The 23,438-nt window shown below is 35.4% G+C and overlaps 1 protein-coding gene across 2 annotated transcripts in view; it reads left to right on the top strand.

Annotated features, from left to right (window-relative positions):
• Positions 1–2,015: 2,015 nt before the first annotated feature.
• LOC145688194 (uncharacterized) overlaps positions 2,016–23,438 on the top strand; it is a 52,132-nt gene continuing 30,709 nt past the window's right edge. The window contains exon 1 of one of the 2 annotated variants that reach the window (XR_014131853.1): positions 2,016–5,600. Coding sequence is in view for 1 of the 2 variants with exons in the window: in XM_081762069.1 (XP_081618195.1) it covers positions 2,216–5,443 (3,228 nt within the window). In the remaining variant the exon portion in view is untranslated. Of the gene's footprint in view, positions 7,004–23,438 lie in introns of those variants that run through there. The other variant, XM_081762069.1, reaches the window with a different exon arrangement.

Here is a 23,438-nt window from a genome sequence, read left to right as displayed (position 1 = left end):
CAGAATACTAGTCATACTACCAAAATGTTCTACAAACCTCTACTAAAGTAATGGTTAAACTTTGCGAAAAAAAATCTTGTCGATGTTTTCACTTAATCCTCTTCCTAATTATGAATACAAACAATTAATTGGATGCATTAAAATAGGAACTCAGTAAAAGGCTTCTCACCAGAGAAAGCACAGAAGTGGAGTTTCAATAGAATTTTCGTATTGGTTTTCAGTTAAATTCAGTTCAGTTCAGTTTAGATGAGGAAATATTCAGTTCTCATTAAAAGGTGCCGGTATCGTTGCGTACAGCCAGAAAAAAATCACCATATATATATATATATATATATATATATATATATATATATATATATATATATATATATATATATATATATATATATATATATGTGTGTGTGTGTGTGTTATTGCAGAATATCCATGTCACATTTTTTTTCGAGAAAAACTATTAATTTTTTAATCGTTACGGATTATCAATTAAATATTGATTCCTACAAACTTTAATTAATTAAATTAGCATAATTTTTAACTGATTAATCATTAATTAATCATTAATTTCTTGTGGATTAATTACAATTCTGTACGTATATTATTAGCTTAATGGAGTACAATAAACACATAAACAAAGAAAATCCTTTTTATACTGAAAGCAAGAAAGAGTCTTGAACGTAATATCCTTTAAGTTCGGAGATGAAATTAGCATAAATCCCAGTCTGTATTGAATCTCCCTTTAGAAGAAACAAATCGTGGTTGGAAGGTAAATTATTTTTTAAAAAAATTTCTTTCAGATTTATTTTTGAAAACTCATAACATAGTATTGAATCATTGGTTTACAAATAACAGTCAAACCATTTTTTGCGCCCTAACTCCTGGTGTAGTGGCTAGCATATGAGAACTTCGTGCAGGGATCCCGGGTTTGATTCCAAGCAGGAGAGCCTTGAAATTTGAAAGCATTACGATGGTTTGGATTCCGTCTTAAATTGTAGGTCATCTTCTCATATAACCTTGGTGCTGGAAAGGGACGTTTAATTTCAACAAACAAACAAACATTTCTTTCAGTTGTTGTTGAATGTATAAGGAAATTATGCTAGTTTAACTTTCTGTTTGTTAGTTGAAGTGTAGCGTCCCTCTTCACCGTGAACATTATGTGACACGTCGACCTATGACTAAAGATGGAATCCGAATCACTGTAATGCTTTCAAGACTGCTGGCCCACCGGCAATTGAACACTGGGCCACGAGCATCAAAGCCGCTTGGTAGCCACCAGACCATCAGGGAGAATAAATTATTTTCTTGTTGTATGGTTCTTCCGGTTCTTCTGCCATAAATGCAACTGAATGATCATGGAATATTTCAGTAGAGAAAGAGGAAACGTAAGAACCCTTAGAAAACGCACGGTCATAATCTCCCCTACAAGCCACATACACTGGAATCGAACAAGGAAATCCTTTAAAGTGCCGCTCGCTCAACACTGAGCTACTATATTTTCCTTTGCCTGTATCATTACGGGACTTGCATAAAGCTTGAGCATGCAACCTCAAGTTTACGACGTCAGCAGCCTATCCACAATTCACAAAACACATAGTTAACAAATATTACTTGTTGCCTTGAGGGAAAGTAATTGCGTATTAGGAATTATTGGCTTAGATCAGCAAGAAGTTCTTCAAACGGATTTTTCTTTCTTTCCGTTTTCTTTCTCTTTTTCTTTTACGTTTAAGAAACCAATTTATTTGATTCGCCTTATTACATGTAAAGAGATGCTCTAGTGGAAATTATTGTTGTTTATTATTAAAAAGCAACAATTGGCCCAATTCTGCATCTGCAGCCTTGAAAATAATTTCGTGCATTTGAAGAAGCAAAAAAATTTCCGGAAGATCAACACACGTTCTGCTTGATGGCCAGCCACCGTCCGTATTCCCTGAGGGCGTTGGCACAGCACTATGTAGTAACAAAGTAGATGTTATTCGCCAGTGACTGCTACACTTCAAGGAAGGGGCTGAATATGAGAAGCCTCACCGGAGCGGCACAGAGAAAGTTGGTCGGCAGTAGTTTGAGTGTTGAGACGGCGTGAGACAGACGTGCGTTACTTCGCGTTGAACGAACGATGGAGGAGCGCTCTCGAGGAGCGTCTTTCGCCGATAGGGTCCTGGGTTCTGGCTGGAAGTGATTGAAGAAAAGTGAGTGTGAATGAGTGCCTTACGTTACATCCATGTGCATTCTATTCAGAATGGTGTTGTTGTTGTGGTGGTCAGTGATGTTTCTTGTGACGAAAACCAGTGCATATAGCAACAGTGCAGTGATTATTAAGGGATTACACGACCATCGTCGCGTAATTTCCGCCGTGGAGAAAGATGACAGTGACAAAACCAAACCGAGGGGCCCTGGGGGCTCTTCAATTACTTTTCTAGAGCGATATGCGGAAACTGTAAGGGAAGCAGCAAATAGAAATAGCCAGGGACATTCTATTATGGGAAGGACTTTTGTTGGGAATAAAACAGTGGCGGCGACAGCGTATCCGAGTCGCGAAAACACAACCTTAAGTACCGTCTTAACTGTCATTCCGTTTCAAAGAAATATTCAATCCCAAAACACTGTTTCTACCCCTACGAAAGACACAGAAAATTCATTTTCATCCTTCAGTCATTCATCCGACCAAAAGCCCAGTTCCTCGATACTAATTCCCCAGAATGAAAAAGGTTCTGTTCATTTGCAAAGGGGCGATACAACTGAATACCCATTACAAAGTGAAGAACTAGACTATGCTGAATCAGATAAATACGAGGTCAGTTCGTATCCAGGTGATTATACAATTCTTGAACATGCATATGATTCACCAGCGTATGTCTATACAAGTGAAGACGATGATAAACCTCATTCCACGAGAGACATTGTTCAGTATGGTAATGTGCAAGGTGACGTATATTCTGGACAGCTATATTCCACCGCCGAAGAAGAATATCCGCAAGCAACATATCCTGAATATTTACGCGTTTCCGATTATGTGCCCATGAGTTTATCAGACTATTATCCTTTGATTACATCAGGTGTGGAATACAGTCAATATCCCCCAAAAAGGCTAGTGGCAAGATATTCGCCTCAATATTCGGTGTCCACTGTTACGGAAGATAGAAAAGAAGGAGACCGGCAAATTGCTTTCGTATCACAACACAAAACGTCACCAGTGATGGCTTCGTCACAACCATGGGAATCTAAGATAAAGACAAACACAAAGAAAAATTTTCGGCCAGTGAAACATGCTATTCTATCTAGCCAACGCAGATTTCATATTTCACCCCACAGTAGTAGCCACTACCAAAGTTTTCCCCAAGAACAAGAGCCGGCAATTTATGTAATTGCTCCTCCTTCATGGAATCCTGAAAATGTAAAGCATCCTGGTTTTCGAAGACATTCCCAACCTAAAGATAAGTCCCGAGTTTCTGTTCCTGTATATCGCCTTCCTGATTCCCATAGTTCTAACAGCGCTCCTCGACCTTTGATTTTTCCTCACAGTCATCGGAGAAAGACTTTAGTACCTAGACCAAGTTTCAAACAACCTCCTCCACGTTTTATGAACCCAGTTCCTTCTTCCCCATTGTTAGCATATACAACAGACCCTCTTATATCCAAAGGCGAAATTACCGAAATCATGTTGTACGGAAACATGGAATTAGAAAGACTCAACAATTTCAGAGGTCACACTCTTGGAAAAGATGGTCAAGTTATTCCTACTGAGCGATTATTCGTAGCTGGCTATAAACAACACCAAACAACGTATACGCCTCCCACAAATCTTGAGTTTCCACGAGTAACAGTGAATGCAAAAGACAGACTTTCTCAATCAAGTACTCCAGTACATAGTTTTTATAATAGAGATGACGATTACACAAAGAAAAATAAACATTTCTATATTCAAGATAATGAACCTCCAGTCCAAGAAATACCTGGAACAGTGGAAACTAATTTTGTTGACAATATAACGGAGTCCATTAACGATTACAGACCTTTCGATACAAGTAGTACAACGACAACAACTCCATCCACCACGACAGCTACAGAGGATTACAGTTTCAGAACAACGGAAGAAAGCATAACAAGTACAGAAGAACAAGAATCTGTGACAAGTGACACGCGCTTAGATAACGATGATATATCAGATATCATATCTCCTAGAACTATTACAAAGCCTCAAGAAACAGTGCCTGTGGTTAACGATAGTGATATATTTCCCACGCGTTCATCATCTTCCCATTTAAATAGACATAAAAAGCGGCCAACATTAGAGGATTTGTATGGGTATTCAAGGAATACTTTGCTGAAAGATGTTGAGAAAATTACTATGGAAGAGGTACCCATCTCTACTACCACAGACTCCCCGCAGAGCACAAGTAAATTTTACGTTACAGTTGTTCCACCAGTAACTGAATTGCCTGAAGTTGAAACGACGATTTGGGCAATTACAACAGAACCCCAGCCAAAATTAACGACTACGCCACGAACTACTAGTTTGAACCCACCTTCAAGTACAGAACGAAATTTTTGGCACACTAATTTTTTTAATGCATTTAAGCCTCGTATTACAACTCTACCAGAGACTACAACTGAAGAACCATTGCCAGAACTTGAAACTCATTTATTTTCCACATCGTCACATGGAGCCAGCTCTGGAAGTTTCTCAGTGCCTTCCATAACATCAGAAGTCAATCTTCGTTCTCCAATCGTTGTTGATGACGTTACTAATACTCCCCCAAAAGGCAAGGGACAATATAACGTAATACCAACAAGCCACCGACCACATGGGCTACCAAAAAGTGATGTCTCTAGAGGTGAGGACAAATCAGCTGAAAACATGGCATACTTGGTTGTGGGTGGCTGTTGTGTTTTGTCTGTTATTGGATTGGGTGCCGTAATTATAACTTTGCGTATAAGAGGGCGATCTCGTTTAAACCGTTCAATGGATGCAATAGCTGATGACCCTGGAAATGAGTCCGATGACGAAGGAACTTCCTCAGGTCTTCCTCAGAGACTATTAAATCTCATGAACTCAAAATCTCAAGAAGCATCAACTCATAAATTAGGATCATGGTTTACTGGTCGACATACAACTCTCAATGGAAAACCACGCGGTAACATGGCCTTCCCTGCAAGTAATACATTAGGTTTTGCTTCACCAAGTAAAACAGATCATTTTTTAAGTAGTGAAGTTCGTACATCTCTCAGAGATCTTCTGAGTCTAAATTCAACTCGAGATACGGAAGAAGTTGCCACTTGTGAATTTGATGCTGAAGCGGAGGATTCTCCCGATAGTTTGAATGCATCCGGCCCAGTAACGGAACATCCAAAGGAACAGATTGGGGAATCACAGGGGAAAAGTCCAGATTATCTGGGATCTACAGATGGGATTATATTTTGGACCTCGAACAATGAAAGACTTGTGTAATATCTTCTTGTGTGCAAGAGCAACTTAATAGGTGTTGTGTTTGGGGAAATATTTCAGGGTGTCAGTGTAGTGTGTGGAGAAATTGGTGTGGACGGGCTCCTCTTCAAACTTGTCCTCAAGAATTTAGTCGAAATTGTTTTCAAGAGGATGTTGGACGGTAAGTTCCCTGGTGTCAGTGTTGCACAAGAAAAATAGAAACATATTATTGTTATGTATACATTTCTGAAAATCTTTCCGGTGATTTAACATGACTCAAAAATATTTTGAAAGTATTGGCTGTTGTATTTTCACAATCAATCGTTTGATTCTATAATCTATTCAAATTTCACTGGTATTCCCGCTTTAAGTGATTTAGTACGGGAATTAAAGGAAGCGATTTGGTATTGTGAACAATTTTGGAAATGCCATTTCGTTTCGTGATTTCACACACACAAACAAAAAGAAACGTGACTACTTTTAATGACTAAAATTGCCAATAGCATGTGACAAATTACGTGACTAATTCTATTTCAATATACATGTAGCATTAATTGCACGATATATCTCTATAAGTTAGTATTAGACTAAATGCAAAGAAACGCGGTTCTTTTTTTTAAAAAAAATAACAGACGCCAAGTTTATAATTATTGTACAATTAATACACACAAAATTCTGATGTCGCTTCATCTAATAGTAAAATTCTTGATTTTCTTTTGGTTATGATTCTCTTGCATGAAAAATGTACAGCTTATTTCCTAGTAATGTATTAATCATTTTTTACATTATGTGAGCATAAAAGTATGAACGTGTTGGCAGACGATGTAAAGATTCCAAATGGCTAATGCATGTGCCTTCTGTCGCGTAGTCCCAGGTTAGATGCCTGATCAGCTTTTGCTTCAAATAAAAACTTCACTTCAAAAAGTAGATTCCGTGTCATTCAGCACCTTGGTGGTGAATAGAAACGTTGCACTCCAATGAATGAATGAATGAACACACTAAGTGGGGATATAAGCATTCATATAACTTGATTCGTCTTTCGAATGACTAATGTTTCACATTGAGTTTCAAATTTAATTCTCGCAGTGAGCCATCCCCATTGAAACACATTATCCCACCAGTCAAATCTAATGAATGTTTGAATAGTACCTTGAAAGAACATAGAGATTGTTTTCTTCTTAAATTTGCATTTTCTTCTTTGTAATATATGTCTACTGAGGGGTGTAAATTTGCTTTCTACGAATGGAATAATTAAATCACTTTTTGGGGGGATGGAAATTATAGTAAGGTAACATGTACATTCTCTATTTCAGTTTAAATATTTATTTTCGTTGTCTTGTTTATGGCAATTTATGTTGGCGATTGAAAATGGAAATTTAAGAAATATTTAAATATTTTCTGCATTCACCAGTAGTGAATTTATATTAGGTACTTTCACAAGCTCCGAAAACGTATTTGTTGTTGTTTTTGTTTCTAAGGGTACTTCCAATGAATCTAGAGGCACCCAGAGGGAAGTCATGCTTGTAAAATTTAAATTATTTGCTCGAAATTGGAAGAAGAAAACTTTCTTAATGTAGCAATTGTTATACTAAACAATCAACACATTAGATTACTTTCATTCCCTTAGTTTCAAGTGATAAAACTTTAGTTTCCAACAGTGTGATTTTCCTCACGAGCCGCCTCTGGTTAAGCCATAATTGAAACATTAAATTTGTGTACCAGTTGTTATGTAATCTTTCTTCAACGGAAGTGCAGTGGTGCTAGTGGTTTCTTTCATATAATAGTTCACGTTGAAAAGATAGCATCACCATGCGACAAGAAAGTAAGAAAATAAGAGTTTTCTCTCAAGAAAAAGAACCTGTAACAGTTTTACGTCTTTTGTTCAGAATCCTTTAAGTTTATTACGAAGAGAAAAATATCTTAAATAGTCCCACAAGTATTGGTAGCACACAAAAGTATTTCTTTAAATTTTGTTTTCCGAAATCCTTTAGAAGGTATTACTTATAGTTAAGTCAAAAGTTTTAGTGATGATTAATGGGAATAACCAGGGCCAGTGGTATGATCCTGTAAGCCAGTTCTTTTGGAGGCAAAATAACAAGGTGGGGAATGCCTATACTGTGATGTTGATTTGCATGATGTTCTGTGCATTCGCGAGCTGCATCGGATTCAAATCTCGGTTGTAGATTCGGTACCAATATTAATAGTAAGTCCCGTCAGACCTCAGTATTGCATAAGGATGCAACACACAAAAAACTTTTAAAACAAAAAAAAATACGTTTAGAGAATCGTTTTCCTGGTAGCCTAGAACAATGGTTCTCAACCTTCTGAAGCCTAGCATCCCCTTGGATAAATGTTATTGTACTGAGCGTCCCTCATCATCTTAACCCAGTGCACCCATTCACAAGATGTGTCCCATAGATCTACGTTGAGGTCTGTTTGTGATACGACCAGTAGCGGCTCTTAAGGAAGTCATATCGATGAGAAAATAAACTTTCATTGTTTCAAACTGAGGGAAAAAAACTTACCTAATATTCTAATATTTGTGTTACTACGTTAGGAAAGTTTTTCTCCCTTAGTTTGAAGCGATAAAAGTTTAATTTTTATTGATATGAGTTATCTTAAGAGCCGCTATGATCATGATGGATTTTGTGAGTAAACACCGTGTAAATAGGTTCCCTTAGAATACTTCCAGTTTGTTCTAGTTTCTCACTCCGTGAACATGATGAGGTGCAAAACTAGAATTTCTAATCACCTATACCAATACAACGTATGTCTGTCTGTCATCAATTTTTTGCAAACAAAGGAGTCTCCTAGAGCCACCAAATTTTGTACACATATTGATCTTCACCAGATCTAGTGGCATACGGAGTCGTTTTATCGATTCTCGACTGGAGGAAGACTGGATGATCAATATTGATGCAACTTTATAAATAATATGTATATGTACAGTGAAGTAATCAGCTCAACTATATTTCCTATGTTCCAGATTGCATACCTTTCAAATTTGTGAATTATTGGCATTAACCTTATTCTTCCCGACCGGAGAACAAGTATGTCAAAATTGATAGAGACAATGCCAAAGACGTAGTTCGTCGTTATATATTTCAGGCTTTTCTTCATTTTCAGTGTTTTTGCATAATCATTATTCTTCCTGTGCAAAGAAAAGAAAGGGAATTTCCTGCTAATTATCTATAAAATTATCTCAGAAAATAATCTACAAACTTAGAGATAATTAAAAGAAGGAAAATAATTATTTTAAAAAAGAAAGTTAATAAATGTAACAAAGGGCTCAAAACCCAAAACCTATATTTCTCCGTGTCACAATTGTATACTTTTCTTCTGTCATGTATTTTACCATCGCCTCCTCTAAGATTTAATAATGTGGGAAATTACACTAAAAATTTCGTCCTTCATTTCAAATTCAGCATTTCTTGGAACACTTATACCCTCTGTTTCTTATACTTCCAAAAGAAATCGATTTTCTGTTTTATATTTACAAGCATATTTATTTGCTTATTTAGAGGTCCGCTACAACTGTCACTGTATTCGCGAAAATACTATGTTCGTGTTTGTTCAATACGAGTTAGGATAATCTAATTCAGGGTGACGGAATAGAAGTTTGAATGAATACACAAATGATGAGCAGTACACAATTTAAGAATACCTTCTTGTATAATTGTTTGTAGTGGTATAGTTATGCAAAGGTATATTATTATCAAAGTACGATACAGATTAACAGTTTGGCTGCTGTGAAAATTACAACAGTTTCGTACGGTTTGGTTCTTTAGATAAATTCTAGCCCTGTTTACAATGTTCTCTATATTTTAAGGTTAGCCATTACAATGTTTTTTTTATGAGAACAGAGTGCCAGTACTCATCACGAATATATTATTCTACACGTTCTGATTGGCTGCAAAAGCAATCACCAAAATCTCAATAAATGGAAGAAAATAATAGGTGTAGCTACCTGTTGATCTTACTTATTGAATGCACATAATATACTTTTGTTCCAGACTTCAAATAGATTTAAATTGAGAAATTCATTTCATACATTCAAAAGTTAAATAAACGGCTGTAGAAATTGCTATTTTGTAAAAACTCAAAAAAAAAAAAAAAAATATCCTGGTGGGATGTACCGTTGTGTACCGTCAAAAAAATGAACTGGCCACATCAAAGCAAAACCTAAGCAACATTTCTTACAGAGATAAATAATATGGAATCAATTTCATTGTTAAGTTGCTATAACTCTTTTCTTAGTAAGATATTTGAATGAATTGAGCTGCCATTTTTTGCTCTACTGTCTTACTGACTCCACCCAGTTAGGTTAACATTGGAAATATCCTCTTCTGAAAGACAGCTAATGGTAACTATTCCCTACTGTCACGCACGGTGTTACAAGTTAAAAAAAAGTAATGGAAATTAAGTAATGAAAGCAGTAACACAAGCAGCTATTAACAGTCACATATTTGAGGAATCAGATGAGGAAAAAAAAAAGATCTCCGCTGCTATTCGTAATCATTTAGTTTACTACTTTTATATATATATATATATATATATATATATATATATATATATATATATATATATATATATATATATATATATATTGGAGTTTAAGGTTTCTTTTAGACCAAGGAATATGGAAAGAGGCCTACTACTTTAAATTTATTAGTTCTATATCCAAAGCTTGTAATCCTACTAGGAATTGAACCCAGGACCACATACAAGGAAAGCACACGCATTAGCCACTTGGCCACGGAGAAACACTGAAATAGCTATTTGCGTTAGCTCGGCGAGATTTAATGATGATCATATATTGATGAGGATTATAACTAATATTTTCACTGTCTATTCGCCAATGCTTGCCAATGTACTGACCTGGCTACATTGCAAATCAAATAGATAAATAACTTAAAAACATCACATTTATACGGTCACTTTGAACCCAGTTGTAGAACTTACTAATATATAGTCTGTTAAAGAAAATATCCTAGCTATACTGAAATCTATTATAGAAATCTCGTTCCTGCTTACAGCCATATTAACTGTTGATATATTGTTGAGTCATGTTATCTAATGCACGTAAGAAGTAATGTATATAAGTATATTGAGTATTATTGCAATATATGTATTTGTTTGGTGTTATGTTAAAATATATATTAGGAGCTGTTTCAAGCTTAGAAGTATGCATCGTAGTTGTATATGTCGTAGTTGTGTCTGTACCAAAGATATATATATATACTAAGCAAAATGTTTACTAGACATATATATTTAATGTGATTTTACTACTGTGTTAGACACTATAAAATGAAATATTTCACTAGTTTACGATATAATGTTAATCTTTCTACTTTTTAACATCACTAGATCTGTGATGGCTGTAGCTAAGTGCAATATCCATGTACGGAACAAAGTAGTGTAATTCTATACATTAATATTGTCAAGACTTGATGAACTATTGGACAAAAATTATAGTGACTTATACGATGCGTTACATTTTAATATTCACCTCATTCAAAAATTGTGAACTTTTATTTGAAGAAGTACACCTGACAACCAAGAAAAAACGGGATTTTAATGTCATTCTATATGCAGAGAAAAAAGAAAACAGTTTGTTATGTTTTGAAGCAGCTTAATATGTGTATGTATAACCAGTGTAAAGAAACACACAATTCACTGTATTATACTGTAACTGTTTCAAAACAAGCGGTCTTTTTATTCAATACTCTAGTTAATTTAGAAATTCCATATTCTGAAACCTTAACCAATAGGAAGACCATGTTCATGGAGATTTTTTTTTATTATTATAAATATTCCTATCATCTACTAATATGTGAACATGAATCTAGTTTTGTGCTTTTATGAGCTATGCGTTTAATTTTCTTTTTTAATAAATGCAACCACCGACGTATATCCAGCGACGTCCTGTAAGCGCACTGACCCGGAGGCTCAGCACGAAGCATGAGCGACGGAGAGAAACGGTTACCGCACACCACAGAGAGAACGCGGGGACAGAGGAGTAGCATACTCTTACATTAGTTCAAATGCTCACAAAGACTAATGTGCATTTTTTATAACAGTGATTTCACTGAATATGCATATAAAGCTTATTTGTAAAACATGGTATATGATGCTGATGGAACAGCAAAATGAGCTTATTTGTCTTCCTTGGTTTCTAATTTGGTTAATTTTACAGATGCAAATGAAACTATTCGTTTGAAAACATGATGCAGTCAATTGTCAACAACCAAAGCACAAGGAACAACATTAACAAAAAATAATAGACAGAAGAGTCTACCTGTTGTTAGATCAGCGTACATGAATACAGCTTGTTGTCAATCTAGTGACTGGTAGAGCAACTTTCTATTTTTGTATACATACAATATAAAGATAGATCTATTCACTAACATTTATTTGAGTTCGATCCCAGCCCCCGCCAAGTGAACTTTGTGGTGGACAAACACCGTGTGCGTGGATTTTCTCGGGATTCTCCCGTTTCCTCCCACTTTCTTCATTCCACCATTTCATTCATTATTCGTCATCACCGTCTCCTTTAGCCTAACCGGCATAACCGTGGGACGTAAAACTCAGATTTCATTTAATTTCATTTCAACATTTATTTACAAAATAAATTTTGTACACCCTGTTACAAAAAATACATTTAAAGAAACACTTTTATTTTGCAGAACATTTGATTTCATACTATTCTGGGACTGTCTCAGCTTCATACACTAAAATGTTGTATGCTATTGCTGGTAGATCACAAGACGAGACGGGATTTGAGACAATTTGTTTGCGTCTCGTAAAAATGCTGTTTCCTCTAATTATCTAGTTTCGACAAGATTGACCTGTATCGTCGTGTGAAAACAATACAAGTTAAAAGAAACAGTAATATTAAAAGAAATAATAAAACAAGGTTCGGGGCGCCGCGTTAAACTTTTTCGGTCCAAATTCAATCATGAATCCCATGATGTAGAGTTAAAATATTCAAATATTTATTTATGGAATATGTTTTCGAAAGTGTTTGTCGGAAGAAAAATCATCATATCATTTAACCACTCCCTCTGAATTTGATTCATAGCATATGCTGAATTTTTTTATACGTTTAGGGTTAGTAATGAAATATTTATTTTAAAAAATGAACAAAATCGTTACAGACTTGTCACGAAATGTCATTTAAAAAAAGACTAACTATACCAGTTAAACCGTCTATTCTGCACTTTTCAATTGCTTGCTAAATTGTTCGGAGTTTAACGCCCCTTTTAAGCACGGAAGGATTATGATGGTGAATTTTAAGAGAAAAATGATTTCTACCGTGTAATATTGTTAATGAAATATTTATTTGCATAATATGAAGAAAGTCAGGGTTGTATTCGAAAAGTCATCCCTGCCAATAAACTACCGCTTCTGGTATTTTGTGAAAATAAATTATTATGCTGTACCGTAGAGTAATTAATTAAATAACATTCATGAAGTACGAACAAAATCTTCACAGCCGTTTTGCAGAAAATCATTCGAATGTAAACTACCCTTAACGAGTTTTCTTACAAAACTGGACATGTAATGAAATCTTTCAGTTTTACGTTCCAGGATTATGCCATGTAGGCTAAAGGAGGCGGTGATGATGAGAAATGAATGAAATGGTGGAGTGAATAAAGTGAGAGGAAACGGAGGAATCCCGAGAAAATGCACGCACACGGTGTTTGTCCACCACAAAGTTCACGTGGCGCAAGGTGGGTTCGAACCAAAGACCGCATGCACCAGAGGTAAACTCTCTACCACTGAGCCACCGCGGCTCCTTTACAAAATTATATCTTCAATTAAAGATCCATGAATTATGACAAGTGCTAAAAAGTTATTAATGAATCGCTGGAGATGTTTTCGAAATGAAATTAAATCTTTCAGTTTTACGTCCCACGATTATGTCAGCTACGGAGACAGTGATGATGAGAAATGAATGCAATGGGGGAATCAATAAATAAAGTGGGAGGAAACGTGAGAACCCCTAAAAAACCCATGAACACGGTACTTTTCCACTGGAAAATCCACTTGGCTTGAGCTGGGTTTGAACCAAGGACCCCACGCACCAGAGTTGAACGCTCTATCACTTTATAAAAAGTTAACTGATTCACCGAACTTGCCTCATTAACTTGCTTATCTACTTATTACTAGCTTCTATTTAATTTTCGTCGCTTTTTACTTCTTTAACTCGCATTACCAGTAACCTAGAACGACAGGGACACGAACACAGAAACATCGAGGACAGTTAAAATTCCAAAGGCTCTCCCACCGGGAATCGAACCCGAGACCCAGTACACCAAAGGTGCACGTGCTAGCCACTAGACCAGCGGGGAGGGTATCACTGAACTATCGTGTCCCCTAGAGTTGTTTTCGAGAAAATATTTTGAATTAAACTCACTCCCACTAAGTAGCGGCTCAAGAGTTCAATAAGAGGGAAGCCACATCGGTAATGGCAGTAAAACCTGCAAGAGCCCTCGCCTTTGAGCCCTGTACTGATTTTTCATGTTGAAAGCATTCTTTAAATTTTGATATGAAACACAAATATTACAGAAAAAATAACAACGAATTTGGCATTACATAATCACGTATCCAAATTTGGGTTCGATTCACAGCGGGAGCTTGTGTGGTTCGGATTTTACGTTAAGCTGTAGGCCAACGTTGACCTATAGCTGTAAAAGTCTAATCTAAAGGCTGTTCTACACTCTCCGTCTTGGCAACGATTTACCTGCGCAGTTTTAAGACGTTGCAAGCAAAACATAGCGTGTAGACAGGAAACTTGTGCAGTTTTCCGAACTGAACGAAGATGGAACACGGAGCTAAAAGACTGAGCAAATTAGCACAAACACTTGCAATGTGTTGAGACAAGCCGTAGCGTGTGGACGGTCACTCCGTCTTCAGTCAGGCATTTGCTCTATTTTCGTGACAATTGGGAGGCGATGGCTGATCTTCGGTAGTGTTTCAGACAAAGTTTTCCATGCCTATGGCGTGTTAAGTCTAAAGAATATAGTGACCGGGAGAAAAAAAAGTCAGGCTTATGATGTCCTAGTTAATAAGTACAAAGAAATCGATGTCACTGCCAACCGAGAAACTATTGTGAAGAAAATTAGTTCTCTTCGAAGTGTTTACAGGAAGGAATTGTCTAAAGTAAACAATCTATTCGATCTGGTGCTGGAGAAGCTCAGATATACAAGCCAGTGTTGTGGTATTATGATTTGCTTGCATTTTTGAGCGACCAAGAAACTCAAAGGAAATCTAGGAACACGATATATGATGATCCTAAAGACTCTGAAGATATAAGAAAATTGCTATCAGTAATGATTTCAGGTTATTTTCCCCGTGGGGAATTTCAGTGCACAGACGTGGAAAAAACTGCTAAAATTTGAAATAAAAAAATTGAATCGGCTTCAGAAACAATTTGAAATCGACAAAATACTTGTTTTCTTTGACTTGCGGTGACTGTAAAATTTCCCTGAGGTTGCTTCAATTTTTATCTATTTTGTGAAATAATATTTTCAATTTTAAATATGATCATCGCCACGCATTACTTTATTAACCCTAGCAATACCAAAGAGGGCCTCGGAGTCCCACAAATTATATTTTTAGATTTTTCTAACATTTCTAATTCGATAATAAATCTGAAAACAAAATGATATTGTCAGGCCTCACCCTGTTGGTCATACAAAGTGCTTTCTTTCTTTTTAGTGTTTGTTTTTCATTTATAATTAAATAAAGCGTTTTGGGCCTCAGAGGCCTCCTTTTGGCTGTAGTAAGGGGCTATTCACAAAATACGGTAACTATTACATTACAGTGTTTTGGTAATGAATTTTGTTTTGCTTCGAAACAATTTTGGTATTACGTCATTGAGGGGTACTCTCTTTGCATTGAAACTATTACGCTGCCTCAATGTTGTCAACTCAATATTTTGTTTTTATCGAAGTATTTTATCTTCTATTTGTTTATTTCTTCAAAGTCCGATAACACATAAATATATCACTTTATATTATTATTAGAGAGAATCTAGTAAATATACTGGACTGCACTAAGGTGCGATTGGTACAATTGAACGTTTTGTTATAACGCCATTACAATAAAACGAGTATTATAGTCCGCGTCATACGAATTGGCGTGTGGCATCAGCCAATAAGCTCACAGTGTCCTATTACTAAACCTTCAGGGAGGAATCTAATCATTCATAATTGTCTACAAATACGAACAAAATCAATTGTGAATGATTAGATTCCTCCCTGAAGGGTTAGTAACAGGGCACTGCGAGCTTATTGGCTGATGCCACACGTCAATTCGGATAACGCGGGCTATAGTAGGTATAGTACGGCCCTCTTCTGATATCTTCTAAACAGCGAGAGATTTACTTTGCGCAAGTAGATAGTTTGAGGAGCACTGTATATTTGTATCACTGAAACAGCAATGTTCCCAATCCAACACAGTTGCTTTTCTTTATAAATAGCATTAGCGTACCAAAAGGGCAATTTTATGTTGGCAAAGCTACTTCGGTAAGGTTAAGCTATAGCTTTCAATTCCGACCTGTCACACTCTATCTTTTGCTGAAACTGAATTTAAAAATCTCTCGCTGTTTCAAAGATTCTGGGGGTGGACGAAACTATATCTTGTAATATTCGTGATGCTGTAGTGGTGTTAGTTTGCAACACTGGTAGACAAGTAGAAGGTTGTTTGATTTTATTTTACGTGTGCATTGTATAGGTGAAATAACGAGGTAGTGTTATTAGAAAAACGGTAAATTGATGCTGGGTTGGCAACACTACTCCTTTGGTGACATCGCCCTAAAGTAGAGATGCAAGGGCTCGGAAAAAAACCGGCTTTTTTGGAAAAAAACTCGGTTTTTTCTGCTTTGCTTTTTTGCTTGGGAAATTTTGGGCTTTTTTCAAAATACTGCTTTAAATTGATAAAACAGACTTTGTATCGCTTCTATATAACACAAAAAATCATTTAATTAGTGGTTGATGCTGATAATAATATAAAACATCGAAAATAAACTATGAATTTCGAAAAAATATTTCAAACAATTTTTCTTCAACATATTTACATTATGAATTCCACAGGATTATGAATGTATATAATAAGAATTTTTTAACCTCCTATATACAAAAGTAAGCAGAGTTGGCAAGAACCGTTGTTGTTTTTGAAAATGCCAAAAACCGGTTTTTTGGGGGATGTTTAAACCAGGCTTTTTTGGTTTAAACCAGGCTTTTTTGACTTAGATTTTTTGCTTTATGTATTTATATTACATATTCACAGAAATAGCCTAAGTTTGTTTCGCCTTGATGTTATTATGCAACAGCGGGGTTATGCCGGAAGAACTCCCATAAGCTTAAAGAAGTGCGGTCAGTAAATTTCTTAAGTTGAGAATCTCCCGCCCTAGCCATTGGGAAAATCCCGTCATTACTTGAAATGTAAGACAATAACGGGAAAATCCTGTTATTGCTTTGCATGTAAAATTTAAAGGTCAACGTACCATAATCAGTACGCTAAAACTGAGGTATTAAATTACAAATTTAGTACCGGTACGTAGATATCATTGAAAGTCCAATCCAAGCTAATGTTGGAAGCTACGTAGACAATCGATAAATTTTGCCAATTTCTATCAATATATTTAAGCAATATTGGCTTCTTTATAAAACAATACGCATTTAGGCATGCAGAAATATACAATTTGGTTTGTTTCGTATATTTAGGCTTAACATCCTTACGAAATACCGAGGTTATCAAGGAGAAGACTTTCGCTTAAACTGACATCCGAACCGCTACTTGGGTTACGCATGAAAGAAGGTTTGTGGTTCGACCGAGAATTGAACATGGGACACCTTGATTAAAAGGTGAAAGGGAAATAAAACTATTGCAGGTGGTTTGATATCTGGAAACGTCACCATGAAGTTCACACGATTCGCATTTTTCATTCTTTTTATTTTTGTGGTTTAAACCAGTTATTAAAAAAAAAAGCTGGTGTAAACCAGCCAACCCTAAAAGTAAACACTTCTTTTTAAAGAATACACAAATAGCTAGCAAAATAGTATGTAGTATTTTTACTTCAAAATATTCCATACCCTCTTTTTGAAACAAAATAAAATTAAAATAAAACATAAGAGAATATGATACACTTAAAGGCTGCACATCTAGAACTTTTGGTTCTGTATATTCTTGAAATTCTACAGTTAAGTTTTATAGAACCACCATCACAGTTTACCCAATCCTCAAGTTTTCTGAATTTTTAACAAGAGGGATTCAACATATCATTACGGAACTTCCCCCCCCCCCCCCCAAAAAAAAGACTACGGAATATATTTAAGTTAAGCTAAATACAACTGCACAACAAACATGACTGAGTGATTAGCTTTTGAGCTTCTATCGGGAAGTCCGGGATTCAATCCAGCATTCGACCATTCTGACAAAGCTTTTATTCATTCCATCTGTGAATGTAGAAATAGTGCATGTACTGTGAGTTGGGCGACTTCCTTTTTTATTGTTTTTAAATCGTTATTATTACTAATTACCAGCAGTGACGGTTTTGCGAAGGTTAGGGGGGCGGTCTTTCGGACTGAAGCCCGTTCCCCAAAGTTACGGAATGTCTGCAACAAACGAAATATCTATTATTTATGCCTTTACTCATAAACTTTAAGCTCCCGTCAAATAAAAATTACGAATGTTTAAAAAAACTAAACATTAGTAAGAAACCATTCCCAAAATACTTTTCTAAATCCGCCACTGATTCTCAGTATAAAATGATTTTTAAAGTTGTATCCGGAAGATTATTGCTAAACATATAAACGAAACGAAATATTAGTTATGCCTGTACTCATAAACTTCAAGCACTTCCCAAATAAAATTAGGACTTTTTAGGAAACGAAACAATCAGAAAAACCCCTTCTAAAGTACTTTTCTAAATCCGCTACTGATTATTTGTATAAATTGGTATTCAAGGTTGTGTCCGGAAAATTATTGCTAAATCACTTCACAGCTACAGTATAACAGAAATGTGGAAGTACGGTTTGACGGATATATTGAAAAACGTACGCTTTGACGGATAAATAGAAAAACGGGCAAGTTTAACTTTTGCGCTAGAAGCTAGAATACTAAAAGCTCTTAGAAATGAAACACGGATGACAAACTAGAGAAGAAAAAAGATGTCGATAACTCAAAAGTTAAAATAAAGTTAAATAGCCTCTAAAATTACCCTCAAATACTACATTCTTCATGTTAGCTTTAATTCGTAAAACATGTGCTCCATCCAACTTGATGGTGAATTTCAGAGCGAAATATCACATTCAGGTCATGGAATTCTTATCTAACTATAGAATATACTATAAGAAAGCTATTTAGATAGAAAAATCATGAAGTTGAAAAAAGCCAAAATTTCCAAAATTCTCGTTTTTTTCCCAAAAAAGCCGGCTTTTTATGTGAAAAAAACCATCGATTCAAAAAAGCCGGCTTTTTTGCATCTCTACCCTAAAGTGCCAAGTAGAGGTCCTTCACATTGTGTATCTTCTTGCGCAAACAGAATTAGGACGTCTTTCGCCATTCCAAAAATAACAGGGATGGACGGTATTATAGGTTAACCCTGAATTCATCGCGATACTGAAATTTTACTCACTTTCCACATCACTCTACAGAGCCGCAGTGGATCAGTGGTAGGGCGTTCACCTCTGGTGCGTGGGGTCCCTGGCTTGATCCCAGCTCGCGCCAAGTGGGCTTTGTGGTGGACAAACACCGTGTGCTTGGGTTTTCTCCCGTTTCCTGCCACTTTCTTCATTCCACTATTTCATTAATTTCTCATCATCCCGTTTGCTTTCGTAAAACTGAGTAGCAAAGACGGAGCGGTGGGCTGTGCTGTGTAGACACACACGAATTGCAACGTTTTGTTTGCAACGGCTTAAAACTGCACAGGTAAATCGTTACCAAAACGGAGCGTGTAAACCAGCCTTAACCATCATCTCGTCTCGTCTAGAATTCTGCAAAACGTATTTCGTATGGTGGGCTTGATACTTACATTAAATGGAATTTTAAAAATTCTGCGAAAACACATTTTTATGGTGAAAAACTGCTTTCCATTGCAAAGTGTGTAAATCGTAACCTCCGTTAATTTTATACGAAAACAGAGATTTCTTGGAAAATAAAAAGAGGGTATTACCACTCACAGTAATCCCCTTGATGCTCTAGGCTACCGTTCCTCAAACTTTTTCCGAATGGTGGCAGCTTTTGTCAATCACAACTTTCTATGTACAGCCATGTTCAAAATGATTGTCGCATATCTATAACTGTCTTGTTTGGGAATATAATTTGATAATGATTTTGCAAGGTAATTTTAATACTGTTACTATGTGTATAAAGGGAAATGTATATTTATTGTAAATTTCATAGGAAGAAAATTATAAATACGGAAATTAGAATGAGTAAAAAAGGTTGCTAAATGGACAAGAAAGGTTTCCTCGGTTACATACTGTTCTTATTTACTGATCTTTTGACATGAAATTTGCCACATACATGCCTTTGCTGATTGTACCCATACTAACATTATAAGAAATACCGGGCGAATTCGTTATGAAATTATATTCCTACAACAACATATTTATAGACATGCGACAATCATTTTGGACATGACTCTACCATTCTCTCCTTGTTCCCGTTGAAATCAAACTTATCATCATCAAGAATTTATTTTATTTTATTTTCCAAAAACTTCTTTATATATTTACTCTGTCCGTGAGACAAGGAATCTCAAGAACTAATTGATGAATCACAACCATCGATTTGTTCAGGATGTAAAGGGTTAAAATCAGGAATCAACATCGTTGATGGAGGTGATTCATCTCCAAAAGTGGCAGATATAACTATTTCCGATTTTAACGCTGATCACTACAGAGCAAAAACTGCGACAAATAGCGAGAAGCAGTTTCTTGCAATTGGTTAAGTGTCTCAAGAACACATCTAGTCTCCAGCTTTATCTCTCTACTGTAACGGAAAGTGATAGATATCAAATACAACTTTTAGTTCCAATATTCATCTACATAGAGCGAGGAATCGATTTAGCGTTTTATGTAAAGTACCATCTTCTCTCTTAATCATCTATCCAAACCGGAAGTGGTATAATTCAAGCACTTCCAGTTTTAACATTGACCGCAATAGAGTAAACATGGTAATAGATAGCAAGAAATGGTTTTCTGCAATCAATTAAGAATCCCAAGGACATATTCCATCTCCATCCTAATGTTTCTACTAAAACCAGGAATGGCAGAGATCTAGTACTATTTCCGGTTTCAATATTAATCGAGAAAATATCACGCCATTAGTAAGTCTTCAATATAATAAAAGTCGGTTCCCATGACAACACATTAATTTTTAAGTGGAGAATAGAGGAAATGTACTGTCGACTTGATTTGATTTTCAGTGTAACATCCCTTCCAGCAGCGGTGCTATATCAGACATGGACCTACGACTAACGTGGAATCCGAACCACATGAGCTCCGGCCGGAAATAGAACTCGGGTCTCCCACATCCAAGGCACGTACTCTAACCGCTTAGCTACGCTCGTGTGTTGACGAGAAGAGACTGGAGGCGGCGTGCAATGTAAATGTGTACTGCTGCTTTAGTCTCCTCTCAAATGTCAATACATCAAAGCTTTTATTTTATTTTATTTATTTATTTACATGGAGAGTGAGGGCCAAGGAAAAATGTGGAGAATTGTCGACTAGCAGCAATGGCAGAGAATTTCCAGTATTGAGTCATTAAAAATATCAAATTTCATTCTTTAATCTTGTGTAACTGTGACAAACCAAACTCCTTCAAGTAGTATGCACTGTGACACTACTAGTTTGTTTTGAGCATTTATCCCTATATCAAGTGTAATTATTATTATTATTATTTTTACAAATAGTATTGATTAAATTTCCTTGTTTTCTTGTTTTTGTTAAAAGAAGAAAATTCTATTCATTTTTTTCTTAATAATTGAAAACTCTCAAAAATATTTTACCTAGAGGACCTCGAGGACCACAGTTTGAGAAACGATATTCTAGACGAACCAGTTCATGCAAGAAGTCTTAGTATAGGTCCGTAAGGAGAAATTTGTTTTGATGGATCAGTTCATACGCATTGAAAATATTTATGAATTTTTTAAACATTATTTTTTTCTCTGTGTTTAACTGGCACTTGCAATATATTTCATAAAGTAGTTAATACGTACCAGATGCTCTCTATTGTTCGTGTACTAGGTTGTCAGTTCGATACCTAAGCCTATAACGTACATGATTTGATGACATCTCTTAATAATAATGAATATCTTCTCTACACTAGTTGTTTAAAAAAATATAATGTGAGAACTAGAAAATTTCAAAGAAATGATGGTATTAGTCTTTTTGTTTTGTACTGTAATTTTAAAACAATAAATAAAATTAAGGACTACTGAACACATTCAAATTGAATAATGTGACCAATTAAAACTGGAAAATATTCCTTTCTGATTCAATAAAAGTATAATTATTTAATCTACGTCAAATAGATTTGAACTTGTAAAAGGTTGTGGAAGAGTTTGTTTGAATCTCTAAAATGCGCTTTTGTAAATGGGTCTGAATAAACACTATTGCCACGAGAAGTTACACACTAGGTTTCAGTACTGAATAGAAGAGTTATGTTAGTTTGAATCCAGTAAGATTCAACGGATGAATACATAACATTCTCCATATAAGCCAAACATATAGTAAATATAATTAAAATTAATGTTTCATGTACTTATACATTTGCCATTTTTTGATAATTTTGTATTAATCTCGTCAAACATTACCAAAGATTGCACGAACCTTAAATTTCTCCCTAGCAGCTTCATTCAAATACATTTTCCTTTAGTTTACGGATATAAAATAAAAACAAGTTGAACGAGGTAATTATTTGATTTGAATTTAGCGTTAATGTCTGAAGAAAAGCGTTAAGTGTAGCTTCCAACATTATAAATTATTCTAATGGAAATAAATGCCAATTGTATAAATTTTATGCGAAAGGAGGTGGAACAGGTTTATGCTCATGAATTTAAATCTAATTCAATTAAGTTATATTTTTTGTTTTCTTTCCTTGTCGTGCCGGTTAGAAAGATCTACGTATAAATAGTGTTACTTTTATTGATGATGTCTTAAGCTGTAGAACTCAATACTAATACTAAAATTTCAACTATTGCTAAATATTCAGCAAATAACAAAACTATATGTTTTTGACTTCAGTGACATGTAAATTTGCATCCTACCAGATACGTAAATGTGAAAAATAGAGCCGAATTTTCCAACATTTATCATATTGTTGGACCAGAAAAAAAAGATATAGGTCTGAAACGATGCCAAGTTTTGTTTAAATTCGGAAATCGGAATGTAAAATTTGCAAATTTAGTGCTGACAAGAACTTGCCTGGCAAAAGTCTCTCGAGGCGATACTGTATAGAATTTGTTTTTAGCGCAAAACTTGCAAACTTCATTTTCTAGTTTTCGGATTTTCATAGAATTTCGAATCATTTCAGATTATTTACACAGAAGCTTTCAATTCTGTCAAAGATAGTATGCCAATTTTGGTTGCACTATTTTCATGAGAAGAGAAGTTATGGATATTCGAAAAATACCGAGTTGTTTTGTGTAATATAAACACTGCGTGCCCAAGCCGAAGAACTTGATTGACATATTATCGTGCACATTGATCCAATCAAGAATTCATTTCAAACGTTGTAAAAGACATGGCAATCAGATACATGCCAAATTTAAGCTTGTTGCTGTGTTTTTACTAGTCAATGTAGGAGATATTTTAGCAATTGATTGATTTATGTAATTTAATACAATTAGTAACATTTCAATAAAATTATTTCTCAATTTCATTCGGTTCAACAATCTCATTCGAGCCAAACAAACAAAAAAAAGAAAAGAAAAAAGAAAAGAAAGAAAAAAGTGAAATGTGTCAAATGACACATCACTCCCTTAGGTCATCGTTTGATATGCTTT

Source organism: Thermobia domestica, chromosome 6, assembly GCF_964235325.1.
Source record: "Thermobia domestica chromosome 6, izTheDome1.hap1.1, whole genome shotgun sequence".
Taxonomy (NCBI): Eukaryota; Metazoa; Arthropoda; class Insecta; order Zygentoma; family Lepismatidae; genus Thermobia; species Thermobia domestica.
Note: the sequence above shows the minus strand (reverse complement) of the source record. Positions and strands in the feature narration are given on the sequence as shown.